The 24,580-nt window shown below is 38.4% G+C and overlaps 2 protein-coding genes across 5 annotated transcripts; both read left to right on the top strand.

Annotated features, from left to right (window-relative positions):
* The first annotated feature begins 13,296 nt into the window (after nucleotides 1-13,296).
* Nucleotides 13,297-13,826, top strand: LOC138881420 (uncharacterized mitochondrial protein AtMg00810-like). The gene is made up of 2 exons (XM_070161643.1): nucleotides 13,297-13,675; nucleotides 13,759-13,826. Exons 1-2 carry the CDS (start codon nucleotides 13,297-13,299, stop codon nucleotides 13,824-13,826), a joined length of 447 nt encoding a protein of 148 aa, XP_070017744.1.
* A 2,400-nt stretch (nucleotides 13,827-16,226) lies between these two features.
* On the top strand, nucleotides 16,227-23,304 carry LOC104246930 (potassium channel KAT3-like). 4 transcript variants are annotated; one of them, XM_009802839.2, is made up of 13 exons: nucleotides 16,229-16,626; nucleotides 18,771-18,986; nucleotides 19,904-20,065; nucleotides 20,176-20,233; nucleotides 20,354-20,671; nucleotides 20,748-20,987; nucleotides 21,197-21,295; nucleotides 21,378-21,410; nucleotides 21,722-21,907; nucleotides 22,117-22,194; nucleotides 22,409-22,469; nucleotides 22,654-22,809; nucleotides 22,941-23,304. In XM_009802839.2, exons 1-13 carry the CDS (start codon nucleotides 16,418-16,420, stop codon nucleotides 23,042-23,044), a joined length of 1,920 nt encoding a protein of 639 aa, XP_009801141.1. In that variant the 5' UTR covers nucleotides 16,229-16,417; the 3' UTR covers nucleotides 23,045-23,304. The 4 variants fall into 4 exon arrangements, with proteins under 4 accessions (XP_009801143.1, XP_009801141.1, XP_009801140.1 ...); XM_009802838.2 differs by having other exon boundaries at nucleotides 22,403-22,469; XM_009802840.2 differs by lacking the exon at nucleotides 22,117-22,194 and having other exon boundaries at nucleotides 22,403-22,469.
* Nucleotides 23,305-24,580: the final 1,276 nt, after the last annotated feature.

Genomic DNA, 24,580 nt, shown 5'->3' with positions numbered 1-24,580 from the left:
AAAAATGGGGCTATCGCCTTGACCTTGATGTCGTAGGGTCTCTTGTCCACCTCCAAGTCCTGAAGGTACATTGTGAGAAAGTTGGGAAAAAGGTAGTTCCGGTCATGCTCCGCTCTCATTATAGTGATAATCCAGGACATCACATTCCCCACGTTGATGGGGTACCCTGCCATGATAGAAGCCACTAACATAGCCTGGTGGAGAGGAAGGGTGCTGTCATGAGTGGTAGGGTCCAACCGGCTGCAAACAAAAGTCTCCCATCCCCTCGCCTCAAAGTTAAAGCTCCTTCTCAATATTTTGACTCCAACAGTCAACTAGTCGAGGACGGTACCTGGGATTGCCAGGTACTATGCTAGCCATGGACGGACCTCCTCGCCCATTCCCAACTTCGCCATATACAATTTCTCATCCTCCTCATTGAAGCCTAGATACTCATTTATCGACTTCCCATCAAATAGCACCTTCAAGTTACAAACCTTGGTCACTTTGGAGCCCTTTTTAATGTGGGCTACATTGCAATAAAACTCCTTGACCAAGTGTTCATTGGCGTCTACACAGTCATCCATGAAATGCTCCCAGCCCACTCTAGTTCTAAACTGTCTTTGCACATCGGGGTTGTGGGGTAATAGGTCTCTATCTATGAAGCTCCTCTCCGGGATCAGTTTTCTCACCGGCCACCACTCCCTAAACTTATGGTATGTCACTTCACTTACAAACCTATCTTCCCAAGCTTCGAGCTTCCTAGTTCTAGCAATACCTCCCACCTGAGGCTCACTTCCTTCAGCTACCTCCTCATTTTCCTGTACTTCCTCCTCACCTCCTTCTGCACCCTTCCCGAATAATGAAGCTGTGGGAGAGGTAGAGTATTCCCCACTACTGGCTGCTGAGCCCTCAAACGACCCAGAAGAAACATCAGTTGGTGCTTGGGCAGTGGGTGATGGTGGAGGAGTGTCTCTCAATCGATGCCTCTCCGGCCAGTCAAGGATGTATTTAGGTATAGAATCCGAAGAGATTTCCCGGGAGGGCTCGTACTCACTCCCCGACATGTCAATGGCCTTATCAGCTGCTTTTATGGCCTTTCTCATAATCTTGATATTTTGCCTCGCTTGGGCAGTGAGTTGTACCATTTTCTGCTTTCCACCTTGGGAGGATTCACCTCTACCGGATTGTTTCGAGCCTTTTCCTCGTTGTTTAACCATAGCCTGCAATCACAATCAAATGAACTCGTTAATATCATTGCAGTAGTTGAAAGCAGTGTTACAGAATGAGTTGCAGATCAGGCATGGAGAATTGCAGACAGTTGCAGAAAACAGCCCAGTGAAGACTGCACAAAATGGAGTGCGGCAGCACAGGGGTCAGTGCGGACCGCACAAAATTGACCGCGGTCCGTACAAGGGTGGGGTTCAGAATACCCACCCTTTGTATCTTGACTGTGTGGACCACATAAAATAGTAGTGCGGCTGCACATAATGGTACTATGGACTGCACTGGGGTACCGCGGACCGCACAAAAACGACCGTGGTCCGCACTAAGTGCCCAGTTTTGGCACTGAGTTAGGGTTCATGGGATTTTTGCTTTTAAGTCCAAATTTTCACCTAATGAGTGTCCCTAAGTCATTGCCTAGTCCATTACACTAATTAAGTCAACATGAATCCAAAATTAAATTACTCTAACCTAATCAATTAAGAAAATACGGGAAGGAGAAGAACTAAAAAGCTAAGAAAAATGAAAATTAAATGAAATTAACAAAATTAAACAAATAAAAGGACGATTATGGTACCAGATAGTGAGATGAAATGAAGCTAAGTAAGTTCCAACAATTAATTACAAGCAGAAGAAGTTTTGAATGGTGTTTTTACGGCTCTGAGAGTTAAAATTGCGAAAAGAGTAAAAGGAAACCCTCAAGCCCTATTTATAGAAAAGGGGTTGAGGCCCAATCTTACCAACCAGTGCGTACTGCACAAAATGGACCGCGGTCCGCACTGCACTAATTCATTCAAGCTTGAGAAGGCAACAGTCTACAGTCCGTACAAAATGAACTGCGGCCGCAGAGGTCCACCGCGGACCACACAAAATGTAGTGCGGCCGCAGTGGCAAAATTCAGAGAGGCTAAACTTTACCCTTCACCAATGCGGTCCGCACAAAATGTACTGTGGCCACACTGGCAACTTCAAAAACCTGTGCATTTTTTTTCGCTATGTCTTGCACTATATCAATGCAACCCTGTAATATCTCACAACCAGTTAGCCCAAAAATCAATCCTATACTTCAAAGAAAATCAAAGAAAGCAAGAAGAAAAACACATGGGTTGCCTCCCAGGAAGCGCCTGATTTAACGTCGTGGCACGATGCAGGTTACCATCACATCATTTAAAATGAAGAAGTGCCACCATGTGGCTGTCATCAATTTTCCCAAGATAATGCTTGACCCGGTGCCCGTTAACTCTGAAGACTTCACCATATTTATTTTTTAAATCAAGAGCACCAAAAGGGGTTACACACAACATCAAACGGCCCACTCCATTTTGATTTAAGCTTTTTCGGAAACAGACGTAACCGAGAGTTGAACAAGAGAACCAAATCACCTACTTTGAATTCCTTTCCACGAGCATATTTATCATGAAGGTACTTCATCTTGTCCTTATACAAGGACAAACTGGAGTAGGCATGGAATCTAAATTCATCAAATTCATTGAGCTGCTCTACACGAAGATTGGCTACAATATCCCATTCAAGATTCAACTTCCTCAAAGCCCACATGGCCTTGTGCTCTAACTCAACCGGAAGATGGCAAGCTTTCCCAAACACCAACCAATACGGAGACATACCAATCAGAGTTTTGTAAGTCGTCCGATAAGCCCATAGAGCGTCATCCAACTTCTTCGACCAATCGGTCCTATTAGCATTGACCTTCTTTGACAATATACTTTTGATTTCCCTGTTGAAGACTTCCACTTGACTACTTGCTTGAGGATGATAGGGGGTAGAAACTTTGTGATTGACACCGTACTTAGAAAGCAACATGTCGAAAGTTCTATTGCAAAAGTGAGACCCCCATCACTGATAATCGCACGAGGAGTGCCAAACCTTGTGAAAATGCTCTTCTAAGAAATGCAACAACACTCTGGGCTTCATTGTTAGGCAAAGCCATGGCTTCAACCCATTTTGAAACATAGTCAACCGCCATAAGAACGTACGTATTCCCATAACAACTAACAAATGGACCCATGAAATCGATGCCCCAAACATCAAAGATATCCACTTCAAGAATGGTATTGAGAGGCACCTCATTCGTCACACCTCTTCACAAAATCACCCACATCTTTGAACAAGGTTGGCCAATAGAACCCACAACTAAGAACTTCCTAGGCGGTCATCACCCCACCGTGATGGTCACCATGGGGTGAAAAATGACAAGCCTCCAAGATACTCAATTACTCTTCCACCGGGACACACCTTCGGATCACACCATCCGTGCAAATCTTGATCAAGTATGGCTCATCCCAATAAAAATCCAAACTATCACGCTTGAGCTTCTTCCTTTGGTTAGAAGAGAGCTCACACGAGATTATTCCAGTCACAAGGTAATTAGCTACATCGAAAAACCATGGCATATCCTTCATTGACACCGCAAGGAGTTGTTCGACAGGAAATGAATCATTGATCTCAAGTCCATCACAAGGCCTCCTCTCCTCCTCTAAACGGGACAAGTGGTCCGCCACTTGGTTCTCACTACCTTTCCGATCCACAATTTCTAGATCAACTCTTGAAGTAGTAACACCCATCGCATCAATCTTGCCTTGGAGTCTTTCTATATCATCAAGTACCTAAGAGCGGCATGATCGGTGTGCACTATGACTTTGGCCCCCATAAGATACGACCGAAACTTTTCCATTACAAACACTATAGCCAACAACTCTTTTTCGGTAAATGTGTAGTTCCTTTGAGCCTCATTCATGGTCTTGCTTGCGTAGAACACCGGATGAAATATTTTATTAACCCTTTGACCCAAAACAGCCCCAACCGCAACGTCGCTTGCGTCACACATGAGTTTGAAAGGCAAGCTCCAATTTGCTGCGGTAATGATTGGGGTAGTGGTCAACTTAATCTTGAGAAGCTCGAATGCTTGCATGCATCCCTTATCGAACACAAACTTAGCATCTTTTTCTAGTAGCTTTCACAAGGGGTTTACCACCTTCAAAAAATCTTTTATAAACCTTCGATAAAACCCCGCGTGCCTAAGAAAACTGCTCACCCCTTTGACAGAAATGGGGGGAGGAAGCCTTGAAATAACCTCTATCTTGGCTTTGTCAACTTCAATCCCACACTTTGAAATTTTGTGGCCCAACACTATGCCCTCCTCTACCATTAAATGACATTTTTCCCAATTAAGCACGAGATTGGTGTCTTCACATCGGGCTAATATTCTATCCAAATTTCTCAAACATTATTCAAAGTAATCACCAACCACACTGAAATCATCCATGAAAACCTCTAAGATATCTTCCACCATGTCGGTGAAAATAGACATCATGCATCGTTGGAAGGTCGCCGGAGCATTACACAACTCGAACGGCATCCGAGAAAGCAAAGGTTCCATACAGATAGGTAAAGGTGGTCTTCTCCTGGTCCTCCGGGGCAATTAAGATTTGATTATACCCCTAGTATCCATCCAAAAAGCAATAAAAAGCATGCCCCACAAGACGATCAACCATTTAGTTAAGGAATGACAATGGGAAATGATCCTTTAGGGTCACCTTGTTTAGCTTCCGGTAGTCCATACATACCCTCAATCCGGTAACTGTCTGAGTGGGAATAAGTTCATTGTTGTCATTTGTTACCGCAGTCATACCACCCTTTTTCGATACACATTGCACCGGAGAAGTCCATGAGCTATCGAAAATGGGGCACACAACACCGGCATCCAACCACTTGATCACTTCTTTCTTCACCACTTCTTGCATTGCCTCGTTAAATCTTCTTTAATGCTCCAAGGAAGGCTTTGCATCATCCTCTAAGATAATTTTGTGCATACAGAACGTGGGACTTATTCCTCGAATGTCAGCCAAAGTCCATCCAATTGCCCTTTTCCGCTTTTGAAGCACCGCCAAAGTGGCCTCAACCTGCATGTTAGTAAGGCAAGAAGAAAGAATAACTAGTAAAGTAGAGTTTGAGCCTAAGAATTCATACTTGAGATGTGGAGGAAGTGGTTTCAACTCCAACACTGGTGGCTCCTCAATTGATGGTTTTGTTGGTGGAGTTTTCCGATTTTCAAGATCCAAAACAATTTTCTAGGCTCATAGGAATAAGAGCCTATCCCATGTAAAGCATTCATGCACTCCACTCTGCTTGCATCATCATTTACATCAAGATTTAATAGCACGGCCTCAAGGAGGTCCTCCACGTTGATCATAGTGCTGGTGTCATCCACAATCACAGCTATGACAAGGTCTACAAATGAGCACACCTCGGTACTATTGGGTTGCTTCATAGATTTGCAAACATGAAAGACGACTTTTTCATCTCCCCCTTGGAAAGTGAGCTCACCCGCTTCAACATCAACCAATGCCTTCCCCATCGCAAGGAAATGCCTCCCTAGAATGATAGGGACCTCATAGTCCACTTCACAGTCCAAAATCACAAAGTCGACCGGCAATATGAATTTGTCCATCCGGACAATCACGTCATCATAATGCCCAAAGGTCGCTTCATCGATCGATCCGCCATTTGTAACCTCATGTAAGTCAGTCTAGGTTGCCCAATACCCAAAGTTTTGAAAACTGAGTATGACATCAAATTGATACTAGCTCCCAATAACAAGTCTTGGCAAAATCCGCACTCCCAATGTTGCAAGGAATGGTGAAAGCACCGGGATCTTCAAGCTTTGGGGCCATTGAATGCACTATAGTACTAACTTAGTGAGTCATCTTTATAGTTTCACAATCCATAGAATGCTTATTTGTGACCAAGTCTTTCATGAATTTTGCATAGTCCGACATTTGTTCAAGTGCCTCCACCAAAGGCACATTAATAGATAAGCTTTTCATCATATCAATGAACTTTTTAAACTGATTATCATTCTTCTGTTTCACGAGCCTTTGAGGATAAGGTGGAGGTGGTCTTGGCAAAGGAGCCTTGGCATTTAGCACAACTGGCGCCGGCATGTCAATTATTTGTTCCCTAGACGGGTTCACATCATTTTGAGTTTCCACCTCGACTTCTTGAATATCAATCCTCACTTCATTGTTCACATTTTCATCAACCATATCTTCAACTACCAAAGGGACTTTGTCATCTTGCAACTCAACATCATCATCCACGACTTGCTTTTGCTTAGGGGCATTCACATCACCGCCTCTCCCACTTCTTGTTGTAACCGCCATAACATGATTGTTCCCACCCTTTGGGTTCACTACCGTATCACTTGGTAGAGCACCCTTCGGGAGAGTGTTCAATGACTACGAGATTTGGCCTAATTGCACCTCCAAGTTTCGGATAGAGGTGTTGTGAGAAGCTAACTGTGCATCAGAATCCGCATTCTTCTTCATCATCTGCTTGAATATCATTTCAATTCTGCCCATATCATTACGCGAAGAACTAGGACCTTGAGATGGAAATGGTGGTGGATTGTTCGGTTGTTGGTACATTGGGGGCCTTTGAAATCCTTACCCCCAGTTGCCTTGGTTCCCATTGTTCCATCCACCTTGATTGTTATTGTTGCCACAATTGTTATTATTACCATTCTAATTCCCTTGGTTGCCTTGATTGTTGTTCTAATTCCCCCAATTGTTGTTTTGGTTGTTGTTATTCCAATTACCACCACCTTGTTGTTGATTGCCCCAATTTCCTTGGGGTTACCATTATTGGTTTGAAGAGTTGCATCTATTGCCTTGATAGTTGTTGACATATTGTACCTCTTCACTTTGGTCATCATAACCATCATTTTGAAAACCATCACATGTATCATCATATTGCTCAGAATTCCCTTGGTTTTGTTGCCTTCTTTGCCTTCTCTTGTTGACAAGCATACTTACACCCTACATGGCATTCACTTGGCGAGGATTCTGAACTTGTTGCAATTGCACCTTAGCCCATTGGTTCATAGTAGTAGTAAGCTCAGCTATCGCTTGCCCATAATCATATAATTCCTTGTGCAAATGGATAACCGTAGGGTCACCTTGAGGCACATTTGCTCTACTCTGCCATACTGAAGAAGTGTCAGCCATCTCATCAAGTACGTCACATGTCTCATCATACGACATCTTCATAAAGTTGCCCCGGCAAGTTGGTTCACTATGCATTGATTTGTTGTATTGTTGCCCCTGTAGAAAGTTTGTTGGATCATAGCGTCGGTCATATCATTGTTGGGGCATTCTTTCACCATCATTTTATACCGCTCCCAAATCTCATGCAAAGGTTCCGTAGGCTCTTGCTTGAAAGCCAATATCTCATCTCGAAGTGTCGCCATATGCCCGGGTGAAAAGAATTTAGAAATGAATTTATCCGCCAACTCATCCCAAGTTGTGATGGGATGGTTGGGGAGTCTCTCGAGCCAATCTAATGCCTTCCCCTGAAGTGAGAATGGGAAAAGTCTTAACCTAAGAGCATCCTCGGACACATTCGTCTGTTTGCTCCCCTAGCATGTATCCACAAACCCCTTGAGATATTTGTAGGCATTTTGATCCACAGCATCTGTGAAGTACCCACGCTGCTCAAGTAAGGTAAACATCACATTGGTTATCTGAAAGTTGCCCGCCTGGATTCTGGGTGGAACAATAGCACTTGCATAACCCTGGTTCAGAAGTACTCTAGGAGCCACTCTTGGAGGTGGCGGACGAGGGTTTGGAATATTGTCATTTGGATTAGCATTGGCATTGCGGCCTCTACGTTGTCCTTGAGGTACAAGAGGCACCTCATATTTCTCAACATCATCTACCTCCTCCCCCGCAATCACGTTTCCAAGAGGGCCATTAGCGTTGTTAAAAGCCATATTGGTACCTGAGTAGTGACACAAATAAGTAAGTAACAAAGAAGGAAAGAAGAAAAATACACAAAACTAACTAAATAGATAGCCAAAATTGTTAGCTCCCCGGCGACGGTGCCAAAAAGTGATCGCAGCCTACTCCGCACTACTAAAAAGTAGCGAGAGAGGGTCGCAATAGCTTTTACCCGATTTTGGGTCGAGATCGATTTCCAAAGAGAGCTAAAAAGGGAGTTGAGTATCTATTTATGTTGGGATTGCGTATTGGTTCCAAATTGCACTTCTATTCATTTTTGGGTTTTCTTTATAATTCTACTATTATCAAATTACAAATTATAATTGCAACTAGATTTAGCTAAGAGTAAAATGCTACAAGTTGTTCAAATATTCTAAAAGGCACTAGGGTAGTGACTTTCACCTAGGTGGCCAATTGACGGGTAATTGCATCTAAGACACGATTGACATGATTGGGGAATATTTTATAACCATTGCTCGATATTACCCACTCTCACACCTCTCGGTAGAAAGAATGATTTTTCCCAATTGACTTTCTCAAGACCAATTGGGTATGCATATTTGCTCAAGCAACTAGGGTTCAAGTCGGGTATTACTCTCTCAAGATTTAACCCTTTAATTGGGACTATCAATTCTCTTGGGTCCATCCCAATTCCTTATTGGACCAATTTCGGAGACTTAGGCTCTCTTTCTCAAGAAGAGCCCAAGTCAACTTAGCACAAACTAGTGTTTGCAACCACTAATTCAGTAATTAAACCATGAAATTGACCCAAATAGCAAACACCCATAGTCAATCTAGCCCTAAATTGCAACACCCATCAATTACCTATACTAGGGTTGAGCCACAACTCTAGCTAATGGGTCTAGCTACTCATACTTGAAGAGAAAAATAGAGAAATAGATGAAGATGAACACATATTAATTAATTTCTAAGCTAAATACAAAGATTCAATGATAAAAAGTAAGTAAAATGCCCAAAATGGCTACAAGATACGTTCCCACAAGCGCAACAGCTATTCTAAAATGTTTGATACCCTAAAAATGGAAAAAGATTCTATTTATACTAAGCTGAAAAAACTGGACAAAAATGTCCCTACGGGGTTAGTGCGGACCGCAAAAAATGGTGTGCGGCCGCACTAGGCTCTTGAACTTTAAAGCTTGACTCTCTGAACCCAGGCTCCGCGGCCCGCATAGAATAGACTGCGGTCGCGGAGGCTTCTAGCACGGTCCCCTCAGAATGGACCGCGGACCGTACAAGGTTCAATCCTTGAACTTGGCATCTCTCTGAATCTTGGCTCTGCGGACCGCACAGAATGGTAGTGCGGCCGCATTGCCTTCAATGCTGACTGCACAAAACCTTCTGCGGCTGCATTGCCTTAATGCCTAAAATACCATCTCTCTGAATCCCCCTAGTGCGGACCGCACAAAGTGTAGTGCGGTCGCACTAGGACTATTTTTCCTGAGTTTGTCTTATCCTCAGTACTTGTGCAGGTTTCACTCCTTTTGAGATGATCTTTGACATCGTAGTCACTTTGTGGATCAAACCTGCAATCAAGCACAACTTGTAAGCCTTTTGGGGCTATTTTTTATGAATTTATAATCAAAACGTAAGCAAGAAGGAGTATAAAATGCGTCAAAATCCCTAGTAATCAACTCTCCCAAACTTAAGATTTTGCTTGTCCTCAAGGAAACAAACTAAGACCCACCCCTTAAGGAAAAATCCAAGAAATTCTCAGCTGTCCTAAAACATCCTCAACTAGCATCAATTTGGACTAACAATTTCCCTCAATACAAATGAGTCATTAACAACATTTAATCTTTGAAAAACCATGGATCAAGTGCGATACAAGAGCTTCGAGAGTTGACTGAACACATCAAAGAACTCTCTCAATTACTTTGGTCATTGTGGAACCCAAACTCACACATCCTCAACTCTCCCTAAGCAAACCTCATTTTTAGAATATTGGCACACAAATGAGGTTAGTAGAAATTCACTCATCTCTCTCAAGAAAAAGTCACAAGCCCAGCTCTAAGTACCATATGCTTGCCCCTTATGTGAGTATCCACTAATGTAAGTCTTATTCAAATCAAGATCATATAGGGTTTTTGTGGAGATATTGTGAAGGCTTTTGGTTCAGGGTGGGACATGTTTTGGTCTAAGTAGGTTCCATATTCCCTTAAGCACTTCTTTTGATTCATTTGACACACATTCTTTTGACTCTTTGAGTTATTTCACTTCTTTCTAAGGGGTTAGAGATACACACTGTCACTTTATCTTATGCATTTCAAACCTTTTTCTCCTTTCTCAACTTTCCACACCTTTCATTCTTTGCTTTTCTTGAATCCCTTTTTATTCTTTTTCATACTTTGCATTCTTTTTGTCTTTTTGCTTTTCTTTCTTTTTCATTGCCTTTCCTTTTCTTTATTTTTGTGCCCTTTTACCATTTTGTTGCAATCCTCATCTCTCCCCCATACTTATACTTTTGTCATGTGCTAAAGGAAAGGTCGGGTGATAAGAGAGGGTATTTTTTAGAACGGGTATAGGCTTGTATCATGGTTCTTGAAAGAAAGAGGTCTAAGGATCAAAAGAGTTTACTAGCTCTCTGAATGCCTGAAATACCAGCTCTCTGAATCCCCCTAGTGCGGACCGCACAAAGTGTAGTGCGGCCGCACTAGGCATGTTTTTCTTGAGTTTGTCTTGTCTTCAGTTCTTGTGCAGGTTTCACTCATTTTGAGAAGATCTTTGACATCGTAGTCACTTTGTAGATCAAACCTGCAATCAAGCACAAATTGTGAGCCTTTTGGGACTATTTTGTATGAATTTATAATCAAAGCGTAAGCAAGAATGAGTATAAAATGCGGCAAAATCCCTAGTTATAATGTACTTGCTTTTAAGTTTAACCTCATGTCAGTCTCTCTGGGAGGGTGAAGGAGATTGGTAGTAGAGAAGAAGATCTGTACATATTGTCAACAACTTTAGGGAAGAATGTGAATAGAGCTTTTGCAGCTACCAGTAAAGAAGGAGGCATGGAAATATGGCACAGAAGAACATGACATGTTCCAATTCAAGTTCTCAGAAGGATTCCTAGTATACAACACTATGGTAGTAGAATAAATAATGACTCACTGTCTAGGTGTGAAATTTGCCCTCTAGCTAGATAAGCTAGAGCACCTTTTCCAACTAGTACTAGTAGAAGTTTACATTCTTTTGATTTGATCCATATGGATGTGTGGGGACCCTATAAGATTGCTACTCATAATGGCATGAAATACTTTCTTACATTGGTTGATAATTTTACCAGATGGACTTGGGTATTTCTTATGAGACTCAAATCTGATGTTATTTTCCTACTCAAGAACTTTATTAGTATGATCAAAACACAGTTTGGAAAGCAAATTAAGATGTTTAGATCAGACAATGGGAGTGCGTTTTTTAACAGTGCATGTAGTGACTTATTTCAAATGCATGGGATTGTTCATCAAAGCTCCTATCCATATACTCCCCAACAAAATGGAGTTGTGGAAAGGAGACATAGACATATACTGGAGACTACTCAAGCAATCAGATATCAAGGCCACTTACCTGTTAGATATTGGGGACATTGTATTGATGTTGCTGTATACATAATTAATAGAATTCCCTCTTCTGTTTTGGGACATAAGTCACAATATGAATTACTTCTGAATAAGCCACACTCATTGACACATTTAAAGGTAGTTGGATGTTTATGTTTTGTTACTAATCTGACAGGCCATGATAAATTTGTTTCTCGAGCTGTGAGGTCAGTCTTCCTAAGATATGCTGCACATCAAAAAGGTTACAGACTTTTGGATTTAGAGAATAGAGTATTCTTTATAAGCAGAGATGTAGTATTCTATGAGAATATATTTCCCTTCCACATAGCTGAAGGATCATCAGAATCATTGTTCCTTGATAAAATTCCAGTGCCAAGACAAGATTGTGATGAAGAACTGAAAGCAGTCAGTTCTGCTACTGATACACACATTGAGGGAACCAATATGTCATGCTCTCCAACTCCAACTCCAATTATCTTAGATGAGCAGGACATTTCACACCCTGTTGAATATAACAGTGTGGATAGCCCTGGTGATTTTCTTATTTTGCCTGATGATGAGGAACATAGAAAATCCACAAGAGTATCTAAGCCTCCCATATGGCTTAAGGATTATGTCAGAGATGACAAGAGAAGTTCTACAAGCTGCTGCAAGTACCCTATTTCAGAGGTGATTGGATATGATAGTAACTCTTCAAGATATCAAAGCTACTTGGCAAATTTTTCAATGGAAATGAAACCTACATCATATTTAGAGGCAGTGAAGGACAAGAGGTGGGTAGAGGCAATGCAGGCAGAAATCAAAACATTGGAGGACAATAAGACTTGGGAACTAATATCCTTGCCACAAGAACAAAAGGCAATAGGATGCAAATAGGTTTATAAGATTAAATATAAGGCATCAGGAGAAGTTAAAAGGTTCAAAGCTAGATTGGTGGCCAAAGGGTATAATCAGAGAGAAGGTTTAGACTACCAAGAAAGTTTTTCACCTGTGGTGAAAATGGCTACTGTCAGAAGTGTGTTGTCTATTGCAGCTTCAAGGCAGTGGTCTATGATGTTTACAATGCTTTCTTGCAAGGAGATCTATCAGAGGAGGTATATATGGAGGTAACTCAAGGTTTCAATGGACCAAAAGCTGAATTCAGAGTTTGCAAACTACTTAAGTCCCTCTATGGACTTAAGCAGGCATCTAGACAGTGGAATCTCAAGCTCACATCAGCCTTGGTGGATGTTGGATTTCAACAGTCATTTAGATTATTCTTTGTTCATCAAAAGATCAGGAGATCACATGGTGGTAGTTATGGTCTTTGTTGATGACCTTCTTATCACTGGAGACAACTTCATCATGATCAAACAGACTAAGGATGATTTACAAACCTCTTTTAAGATCAAAGACCTAGGAGAGCTGAAGTACTTTATGGGCATAGAATTTGCACGAAATAGTGATGGTATATTAATGCATCAACGCAAGTATGCCTTAGAACTCATAGCTGAGTTGGGGCTATCAGGCTCTAAACATGTTTCCTGTCCTATGAAGCCAAATGTGAAGGTCACTACTGTTGAATTTGACACTCATACAGGTACTTCTGATGACATATTATTGACTGATCTAGGGCCATATCAAAGGCTTTTGGGTAAGCTTCTTTATTTGACTGTTACAAGACCAGATATCTCTTTTGTTGTTCAAAGTTTGAGCTAATTCATGCATAGTCCCAAGGTCTCTCATATGGAAGTTGCACTCAAGGTGGTTAGATATATCAAAAGCAGTCCTGGTCTGGGAGTTTTCTTGGCTGCTAAGTGTTCTGAATCACTTTTAGCATTTTTTGATGCAGATTGGGCTGCATGTCCCAACACAAGAAAGTCAGTAACAGGCTATTTCGTCAAGCTTGGCTCTTTCTTGATTTCTTTGAAATCTAAGAAGCAATCCACTATCTCTAAAAGCTCAGCAGAAGCTGAATATCGCAGCTTAGCATCCACAGTTGCAGAGATTACATGGATTATTAGTTTACTCAAGGAGCTAGGAGTGGATCATAATTCACTTGTGCCTATATACAGTGATAGCAAATCAGCTCTTGCTATTGCTGCCAATTCTGTATTTCATGAACGTACGAAACACATTGATATTGATTGTCATTTCGTTCATGAAAAGATTCAATTGGTCTTGTTTCTACTCTCCATTGTCCTACAGCTGATCAGGAAGCTGATATACTCACAAAGGGACTTGGTCGCATTCAGCATTTCTATTTGCTAGCTTGAATATCTTTCCTAGTCCTAGCTTGAGGGGGTGTAAAGAATATAGGTTAACCCTAGTAGTTAACTTTAGTTAGCCTAACTTAACTATATTATTAGTTAGTGTTAGTGATCTACAACTGTCCTAAGGTGATTAGTTAGTTAAATATACTGTAGCTTCTCCTTCTTAGTAGTTGAATCAGTTGTATCAATACACAGAGCATAACTCTTGTCCGATTCTCTCTCGAAAATTCTCAATCTCAGTTTCTCTCTTCAATTGCACATTGTAGAATTCTTCACATAAGAAAGAAGATGGAGTATTTTGAGGAGGTAAAGCTGAGACATTGCTATCGGGAATGTAATAAAGTGGCCGACAATCTTTCTAATTGTGGCTTACATAATGCTATTACTTGGTACACTTCCTTCCAGCAACTTCCCACAGAGGCTAAAGGAGATGTTAACATGGATAGACTCCAATTCTCATCATTCCGAACGACAAAAAAAAAAAGAAGAACAACTTCATACTGGATCGACAATTGCTAAGACTTTATAATTTTGATGTGCCTTGATATCCTCATGTATATGACATGGGTCTGGCATAGAATTTGTCGTCCCCAATTTTTATTTTTTACTTATGTGATGGCCTATAAATGTACTGGTTGGAGCATGTTCCTCCTCTGTTGGGACAGAGAGTTTGGATGCTAACTCTTATGTATTTTGTACTCTTATGATTTCTCAATAATAGCAGCTACTGTTTGAAGCCAAAAAAAAGTTTTTTAGAATTGGATTTTGAGAGATTTGGTATTTTCTAGTGTTATGTGGCTGTGAGTCACTAATTTGTGTGTCTTGATCAAATAGCTTCTACACACTAAGTTGTTTGACTGTGAATTAATTGCTTGCGATCTTTTGTGACATAGTGAAATAGTTTCTTTTGACAATGAGTTTTGGTGGCTTTCCTGAGTGATCCTCCTTTTGCTATTTAATGATCCTTTAGCACTAATAAGTGAATTAAATGCGTTCCTTGTGCATCAATTTTTCATTAAGACTAGCATTAGAGTTTAAAGAAAATGGTTTAGTGAAAAATTGATGCATCCCCGTTGCAGGAAAATTTTGTTTTTGTTGCATGCCCGTGTTATATAAAATTTTCGTCTTCTGAAGTACACTATATATCTATCTATCATTGTGTCAAATAGTGGTTCATATGCTTTGCTTATTTAAAAAGATTAAAGAGTCGTTGTCATAACTCACAACCAAAGTTAGATATTTTAAATATCCCACCCCGAAATTCACTATTCCTTTTAATTTTTTGCCAATCCAATTGGAGCAACTATTAGTGAAGAGGACAATTTTAAGCTACTTGGTTAACGAAGAGGGTGTTTTTTAGATGCTTGACTAACTATGAGGGCATTTCTGAGCTACTTGATTGACGGTGAGACTATTTCTGTGCCAAAAAGTGAATCGAATGACAAAACTGTCCCATTTCGAATAGATAATATTCAAGGGCAAAATTGACTTTATTCCTTAGTACTTAGGCGATTTTGCTAAAAAGGCCTTAAAAGACAAAGTTGACAACCGGGCTTGCATCACGTTACGTTACAGATAGAGATGTTTGCAACTGCTATGAGGTCAGATGGTGTGAAGGTGCCCTTCGGTGACATCCGATTAAACAATTCTGAAGGGGTGCATTTAATTTCATTCCACATGATTCCAAACAACTATATAAGTCACTGCTGATTTTAGAAAGCCAGATCACACGAAGTCAACGACTAGACCCTAATCTTGATTAATTAAGAGTTCGGATGCATGCACAAATGTCAACTTTTGCTAGTCACACTTTACAATATTATAGAGCCAGAATTTTCATTAGGAAAATTTAAAATATAAAAAGATAAACACACAAAGACGTTAATAATCGGGAATTTCACAACAACAACATACCGAGTATTATCCCACACCGTAAGGTCGTGGAACGTAGTATATGCGCAGACATTACTCCTATCCTGTGAGGATAAAAATGTTATTTCCAATAGACCCTCGTCTCAGAAGAATTCCATATTTACTATATATATACATAAAAGAATAATTTTAACCTTGTATATAATTTTCTAACAAAAGGAATTTAAATGAACTCGTTCCGCGCCCCTAGGCCCATGCTTCATACCCTGTTTTCTCCGATATAAGATGGTACTCTTCGATCTTCATGTTCAAAATATTCATTAAATAAAGTTAAGTTTTGCGTAAGCATGAGGATTTCTCCATTCTAATTCTTTTATATAACTTTACTATTTTGGGACTTGTCAACTTTTCCCGTTTAGTACTTCAATTATAGAACAAAGATAAGGTTTATTTAGTTATACATATATAAGTCAACACTTTTCTCTCTCTGTCTCTACCCCTTATTATAAAAAACTAAATTATCTCCATTTAAATTACTACTCTATACGGTAATGCTTAACACTACCTTCCCTTCCCTTCCCTTCCCTTAAATGTTCATAGTATATATGCAAATTGGAAATCAGAAAAGAAGAAAAACAAACTAAGTCTCCAGAAAAAATCCACCCAATTTATTAAAAAACCTCTCAAATTCTCCCTTCAATCTCAGCAAAAAATAAAATAAAATGTCGTACTCGGATACGGCGAGGTCGCCGGTGCCGTTATCGGAGACAAGGTCACCGATGCCGTTGTTGTTTCGGCGGCATTCCAGCGGTGAAATACGAAACATAGCCTCAGTTTCGAGCAGCATATTGCCAGCTTTTGGAACTGTGATTGGTGAAAACTCTATTAAGCTTAAAAGATTTGTTATTGCTCCTTATGATCGTAGATACAGGTAAGTCCCTATCCTTCAACATTTCTTCTCCTTAATTTCCTTTTTTCGGTTAGTTGTTTATCTCTTTCAAATAAAATGAGGTACTTTTCCAAAATACATTATATATTTTTAAATTTGGAAAATATATATTTTCCAAAATACATTATATACTATTCAACTTTAAACTCTTTATTTTACCCATTTTACCATTAATGAGAAGTTTTTATAACCACACACGTGTCATGGTCCCACAAATTTTAAAAGTTTCTTTTTTTTTCCTTAAACTCCGTGTCGAATCAAACTAGCTCATCTAAACTAAAACGGAGGGAATAAGTTTCTTTGCATGTAACTACTGGTTCATCTTATTGGAATCGAAATAACAAGAGCTAACTAAATAAACTTTAGCGACAATAAATTGGATGACAAAACATAAATATATCAAAGAAGTTATTATAATTTAATATGATCTGGTCAATTGACTTATATCAATTTACTAATATAAAAGAGAAAAAATTATCAAGAGAATAAATTCTCTTCCTAATAAAGACTGTATTAAGGACTACATTGTGGATGTTATGTGTTATTGTGTGAGGCGGAATGATCTTCAATTTCTAAAAGTTCAAAACCCTTTCTCCATGAAAGGGGCTAGCCAAATATAAAAGATTTATATTTTTCTCTTGGAGAAAATAAAATTAATTATTGTAAACTCTTTGTCATTCTTAAAAAAAAAAAAAAAAGTAAAGTTCAACTACGGTAAAAAAATCAAGACAAACTCTTAAACATCTGAATCTAGAAGTTTTCGTTCGAACCTTATATATATAAGTATATATAACTAATTCCAACCTAGTAAATCAAATTTGTACTAAAAATATAATCGAATTCATAAGGTTAAAATCCGAAATTCGCCGGTAGCTGGGAGGGGTTGACAGTTAGACCATTGTTGAGTGTGTTCGAGAATTAGATGGAGTGATATTGTTACACCTTTTAGCTTTAGAACCAATGTGACTTTCGTGACAATATGGATAGCCTAAATTTAAGGGCCTTTAATGAAGGCTGAGTACTTTCACTTTATGTTGATGAAACCCACTCTCATTAATTAGATCTCGTGGAGACTTTTGACACTTACTGGTTGAAGAGACAAAACTTACTTCATGTTAAAGTTACCATTTTAGAAAGCAGAGATCATTAAATGGAGACACAATTCCAATTTCAAAGCCCTTTTCATTATTGGGAGTAAATACACTTGTCAGATCTATACCGACCATATGCACAACCGGAAAAGGTCGTGTAAATTAGATTTAATTTAAGTGTTATATTTTCCTTTTTAGTGTGTTCAAGAAAATTGTCATACTTCTCTACTTATAAAGAATTTAACTTTAAATTTCTCAATTTACTAATAATAAAATAATTTATAGTCACAAAAATGTCTATGACTTATTTTAGACCACAAGTATCAAAAGTTTATCTTTTTTATTTTCAAATACTACCACATAAATTGGAACTTAGAACATCCGCTTTTACTTCTAGAATAAATTATCACTCCTTTTGGCGTTGACCGAGTTTAGCTATAAATATAGGGAGCTTAAGAAAAATAAGGAGAATTTGATAAGCTATTATACTGTATTATATTTTTGTTCAAATACATGTTGAACAAATACTCTTATTGATCCAAATATTGACTTCGTTTCTTTTTAAAATGTCTCAAAGTAATGTCTTTCTTTTGATTATTAGTAAGGTACTATATAATATTTTTAGAAGATTCACTTTTACTGTCAGCTTCTGTACAACTTTCTCTTTATTTATTCTCATTATCAAATATATATGTTCCTCCAATGCATGCAGAAAACACTAATTAAGCTTATGTTGTTGTTATATTTTAACCTCAATGCTAAATCAAAATAGAACTATTTAACTGGACAAAAGAAATGGTTAGAAGATGTGTAAATATTCTAAAGCACTTAAATCAACTTAAAAATATTACCTATAAATCTGGACCTTTATATGCTAGTTTGACTGGTTGGACGTGGTATGTCTTGAATTTATTTAAGGAAGATATCATTTTCTTTTGTACCAACTAAATGAAAAATATGTCAAAGTAAATTAATGTACGGAAGGAACATTTACTTTCACTCTTTTTTTTAAAAAAAACCTAATGGCAAATGCAGATTATGGCAAACATTTCTGGTGGTACTGGTGGTGTACTCAGCTTGGGCATCTCCCTTTGAGCTGGCATTCAAAAAGGCAGCAACTGGAGGACTTTTGCCAGTTGATTTAGTGGTGGACGCCTTCTTTGCTATTGACATTATTCTCACTTTCTTCGTTGCATATTTGGACAAATCTACTTATTTGCTTGTCGAAGAACACAACAAAATTGCTTTCAGGTACGCTGATCATTTGGTTCAATACTTGATAAAAAGATTAAGATGAAAGTGAGTTTTCAGGTGCTGACATTTTATTTCTTTGTTATTTATTTTACCTTCATGTTGACAAGTTTGTAGCACGATAAGCCTTCGTTAATAGATTAGAAGATGGAGAGGTACTAATCCCTTAATAGGTCCAAATTTATGTAGCACTGTGTGGATTTGAGAGTCAAGCACTTCAATTTTATTTGTGAATTCAGACATGAAATCTTTAAATTTTTTGAAATAAGATTTACATATTTGGAAACTATGTAAAACTTCTATAAGTTATACTTAATGATTAACAATTCAAAATATTTAAAAAGAAAAATAAAATTCGCTTGACTCTCAAAATCTAAACAGTGATACTAAATTGGGACGGAGGGAGTAACAATAAACGCTACTTAAAAAGCATTGAGAGAAGGCCCTTACTAGGAGTGGCAAACGGGCGGGTCGGGTCAGATATGGGACGGGTCGAAACCGGCTAATGAAAAAACAGATAAATTATTCGACCCGACTCATATTTAATACGGATAAAAAATGGGTTAACCGTCGGATAATATGGGTAACCATATTATTATGGCTTTATGAATATGATCACTTTTGGGAGAATTCCTAGTCTCCCTAACTTGAAAAACCCCCAATTTGAGGGTTTATAAATGTAAACGTTAAACCCATTGGTTATCCATTTTCTAAATGGATAATATGATTCTTATTCATAATTGACCCGTACGTTTTTAAAAGTTCATTATCCAGCGCATTTTTTATTAGATAATATGGGTAATTAACTGTTTTCTTTTAACCATTTTGTCACCCCTTGCCCGTACTATTGGTGTAGTGAAAGTTTGAAGGGGCTTGACTAGGGAATTGATGTTGTTGGATTTCTCCTGTTTGAAAAGGTACATATCACATCTATGGTTCCCAATGGATGTAGCTTCAACTCTACCATTTCAAACCATAAACCGGATCGTCACTGGAAAAATGAACCGAGGACCAGTCTTTGGCTTCCTCAACTTGCTAAGACTGTGGCGACTGCGTCGTGTTAGTGAATTCTTCTCAAGGTACTCATAATGCTTAACCATGAAATTCTATTATGTGTTCCATAAATATCATCACTTCCTATAGAGTTAGAAACTATATCAGCTAATCTCTTCCCCTTAATTCCTTCCAGGCTGGAGAAGGACACTCGATTCAGCTACTTCTGGACAAGATACTGTAAACTTATTTGTGTAAATACTTGTCATCTTAGCTATACAGTACATTACTTTTTACCTGATCATAATATATAGGCATGAATATATGTCATCTTGAAATGGCATTGATCTTCTTATCGTTGTATTCAACGACAGGTAACTTTATTTGCAGTGCATTCAGCAGGGTGTTTCTATTTCTGGCTGGCAACACGTTATCATAATGCAGACTCTACCTGGATTGGAACAAATGTTCCTGATTTCAAAACAAGAAGTATCTGGCTAGGATACACTTACTCCATGTATTGGTCTATTACCACCCTCGCAACAGTTGGCTATGGCGATCTCCATGCTGTGAATACTGAAGAGAAGATTTTCACCATCTTTTACATGCTTTTCAACATTGGACTTACTGCCTATTTAATTGGCAACATGACTAACCTTATTGTCCATACTGCTGTCCGAACATTCGCCATGGTAATAATCATTTTCCTGCATTAATTTTCTCACATCTTTTCAAGATTTAACGTAGTTACTTGTAAACTGCCTGCAGAGGGATGCGATCAATAAGATCCTGAGTTATACAAGCAAGAATAGACTTCCTGAAGGACTAAAAGAGCAAATGCTGGCACATTTGACACTGAAATTCAAGACAGCAGAACTACAACAAGAACAAGTATTGGAGGACTTGCCCAAGGCTATAAGATCTAGCATTTCAAAGCATCTCTTTCGTACAACTTTAGAAAATACCTACCTTTTCAAAGGAGTCTCCGAAGATTTTATAGTCCAGTTGGTAATGTTTTCATCCCTAACCTCCCTGCAGCTAATTATTCTATAGGCATATGTAAAACTGAATTGTTGATACCAGCATAATCTAATGAAATGTTGAAGAATTACCAGGAAACAAAGAGCAATCATGTTGTTGTTCTTGTTTTGAACTTCAACAACTGCAGCAATCCACATAATTAATTAAACTATGTGCTTTCACTTTTAATAATACAGGTCTCAGAGATAAAAGCAGAATATTTCCCACCAAAAGTGGATATCGTCATTCAAAATGAGATACCGACAGATTTCTACATAGTTGTATCTGGGGCTGTGGTACGTGCCATTCATTCCAGTCAAGTTTTAATTTGCTCTTTGTATACCAGATAGTACGTTACTAACTTACTGACCGCTGCAGGATGTTATAACATACAAGAATGGAACAGAACAGGTAACCTATCTCATCTTCTCACTGTTCAATGGTGCTAAATAATAAAAAACCAACAATGCTAAAATCTTATTGAACTGCAACACATGATGTACATTAAGCTGACAACTCAACAGAAACATAGAACTTTCAGGTCAAATGTGTATTAAAACTGATGCTAGCCAGAGGAATCTCTGTTATCTCTATTTACATTATGTAGCAACCATCCAATATATTTATCATATCAGTAAAATCTTAATGCAAAAGCATAATTAATCGGGATATATATGACTATTAATTCTTCTGATAAAAAGTTCAAATCTTGCTACTGACAGTTTCTATCAAAGTTGGGGTCTCAAGAAATGTTTGGAGACATAGGTGTGATATTTAATATCCCTCAACCTTTCACAGTGAGAAGTAAGAGGCTTTCTCAGGTTGTTCGGATTAATCATCATCATTTCAAGCAACTTGTGCAGCCCCTTAAAGAAGACGGGAAGATAATTCTCGCCAATTTCGTTCAGGTGCATGCTTTGGTAGCTTTAATTTATCCATTTTCCCTGTACCTCATTCTATTTGTGATCGAGTCTCAGCCTTAAAAAAATACTGGCATTTTCCAATTAAATGACAGTTTAACATATCAGCATTCAGCTCTTAATAGGATGTAACAAGTTATGTAGTAATTTGTTTACTTACGTCACCATTTTTCCTGATTTTTGCTGGTATTTATCAGCATCTGAAGGGATTGAAAATGGAGGAGCTAGCAGAGATGCCACTCATATCAGAATTTCTTGATGACTTAGATAGTGAGGTAACTAGGAGCTTAATTTTCTTTCTTAATGTCCAGAAACAGGAAACAATTGTGTCCAGAAAAGATTTCATGATTTGCAATGACCAAACCAAGTGTAGCTGACCTCTTAGTTAACATACAGCGCAAGCTAATGTTATACTATCCGACATATGAAAGCCTCTGAAGTCTCTTTTCCTTCAGAATAAAAATTTTATGTTGCCTCACTCAGTTGCAGGAAGCCACAGTTATTGAGGTCGGGACACAAGATCAAGCAGGACAAGCTAAACAAGAAAACAGTAAGCTCGCGCTTCACTTAAAATTGTTACACAATTAACACATAGGGAGTAATTAAGAAGGAAATGCTGATGACAAAAAGTGTGCACTTCATATTAAAATTTACTACAGTGTTGATTATTATCTGTTATACTTTTATTCGCAGTAATAACTTTGAAGGATTCTAAACCCTCATTTTGCATGCAGTAATACCTACAACAACTCCTGTCCTGTCAAACACACTTCCTACCAGAGTGATAATTCATGGATATGATCCAGATAATCGTAGAACAAACGAAGGAGGAAATGCAGGAAAATTAATCCATCTACCTGATTCAGTTGAAGATCTCCTAAGTATAGCAGGTGATGATTAAATTTTGAAAGATTGTAGAATTCGTCCCTTCAACAATTACATCGTCCTCTCATACGAAACTTATGATCTTTTTGAAGACAGTATTCGAATCCTGTCTAACTATGTTATTTGGTGGATGCAGAAACAAAGTTTGGTAAAAGAGGAACCACTATTGCCATGGCGGATGGCTCACAAGTGGAGGATTTGGCTGCTTTGCGAGAGGATGATCACTTGTATATATTTTGACAAAAGCACTCTTACTATATAAAAGAGGAAATAGATGTAATGAATGATAAGCTGAATCATTAGAAGCATAAGAGTTGAATCTGGCAAAATATATGTTAATGAGAAGAACAGAATAGGCTGAATATATAGCTTTAGCAATTCTCTGGAAAATGTTCCTTCTGTGTCTTAAGAGCATATATTGGCTTTGGAAAAGGTCCAAATATACCCTTGTACTATACGAAATTGAGCACATTTTCCCTTCGTTAATACTTTAGCTCATATATGCCCTTACCGTCACATAGTTGGTCCATATATGTCCTTACTGTCACATAGTTGGTCCATATACACCCTTTTTGAGACGGAATCCACCCAAAATTATTAGCCGTTTCTTTAATTGTATTAAAGTGTACTACAAACACTATTTTCTTTTTATTAATACTTTTTTTTCTTTACCTTTCTCTTTTTTTTTCTTCTTTTCTTTTTTCCTTTTCCTTTTTCCCATATCCGATTTCCTCCATTGTTGATGCCCTCTTCATTTTCGACACCAATTTCACTTGACAAAACTCATGTTCCTGCTAATTTTACTATCACAAACCCCACCACATTCTTTCCCTATTCTCATATTTTCTATCACATTCAGCAAGACCAGAACCACTATTTCCGTCACCAATTTCACGTGATTTTATTCCTAAAAATCAAACCTAAACCACCAAAAGCTTCACAACGAGAAGGCTCTGGTTGTTCTGAAAAGAAGGAGATAAAAATTGTCGGAGAAATGTTTTCGGTAGTGTTAATTTGGTGAAGGTAGGATATGGTTATTCAGATTTTGAAGGTGTTGTGCACTTTGGAGATTCATATTTGAAGGGAACAAGACCTTCAAAATCTGAATAACCATATCCTACTTTCACCCAATTAACACCACCGGAAAAAAAAATTCGACAATTTTTTTCTCCTTACGGTCAGAAGAACTTGTGGGGTTTGTGATAGTAAAATTAGCAGGAATTCATTAGTTTTGCCAAGTGAAATTAGTGACGAAAATGGAGAATGCATCAGCATGGAGGAATCGGATATGGGAGAAAGAAAAAGGGGAAAAGGAGAAGAAAAGAAAAAAACGAAAGAAAAAAAGTACTAATAAAAAGGAAATAGTGTTTGTAATACACTTTAATATAATTAACGAAAGAGCTAATTAGTTTGGGTGCATTTCGTTTCGAAAAGGGAACTTTTACATTCCTATACTATATAGGAAATCTTATTACCCTCAATGTTTAAGGTTTGATATAATTACATTTAGTATACCAAATTACCAATTCTATACCATGGTGTATTTTAAGGGTACAATTAATGCAGTATATATCCCTCCTTAATTCAAGGTACCGTATATCCCACCCCTCCCACGTTTCTCTCTCCCAAACCCTCACCCTCACCCACGTTTATGTACTGTTATTAAACATAAAGTATTGAGCAACGGCGAAAAGTATGATGATTATGATGATAAGTATCCGGATTTGACACATTCGTTATTCGATGAAGAGGATGAATATTTAGGTGATCCAAATG

The sequence above is a fragment of the Nicotiana sylvestris genome, chromosome 11, assembly GCF_000393655.2.
Source record: "Nicotiana sylvestris chromosome 11, ASM39365v2, whole genome shotgun sequence".
Lineage (NCBI taxonomy): Eukaryota > Viridiplantae > Streptophyta > Magnoliopsida > Solanales > Solanaceae > Nicotiana > Nicotiana sylvestris.
This window is presented reverse-complemented; position numbering and strand designations above follow the sequence as displayed.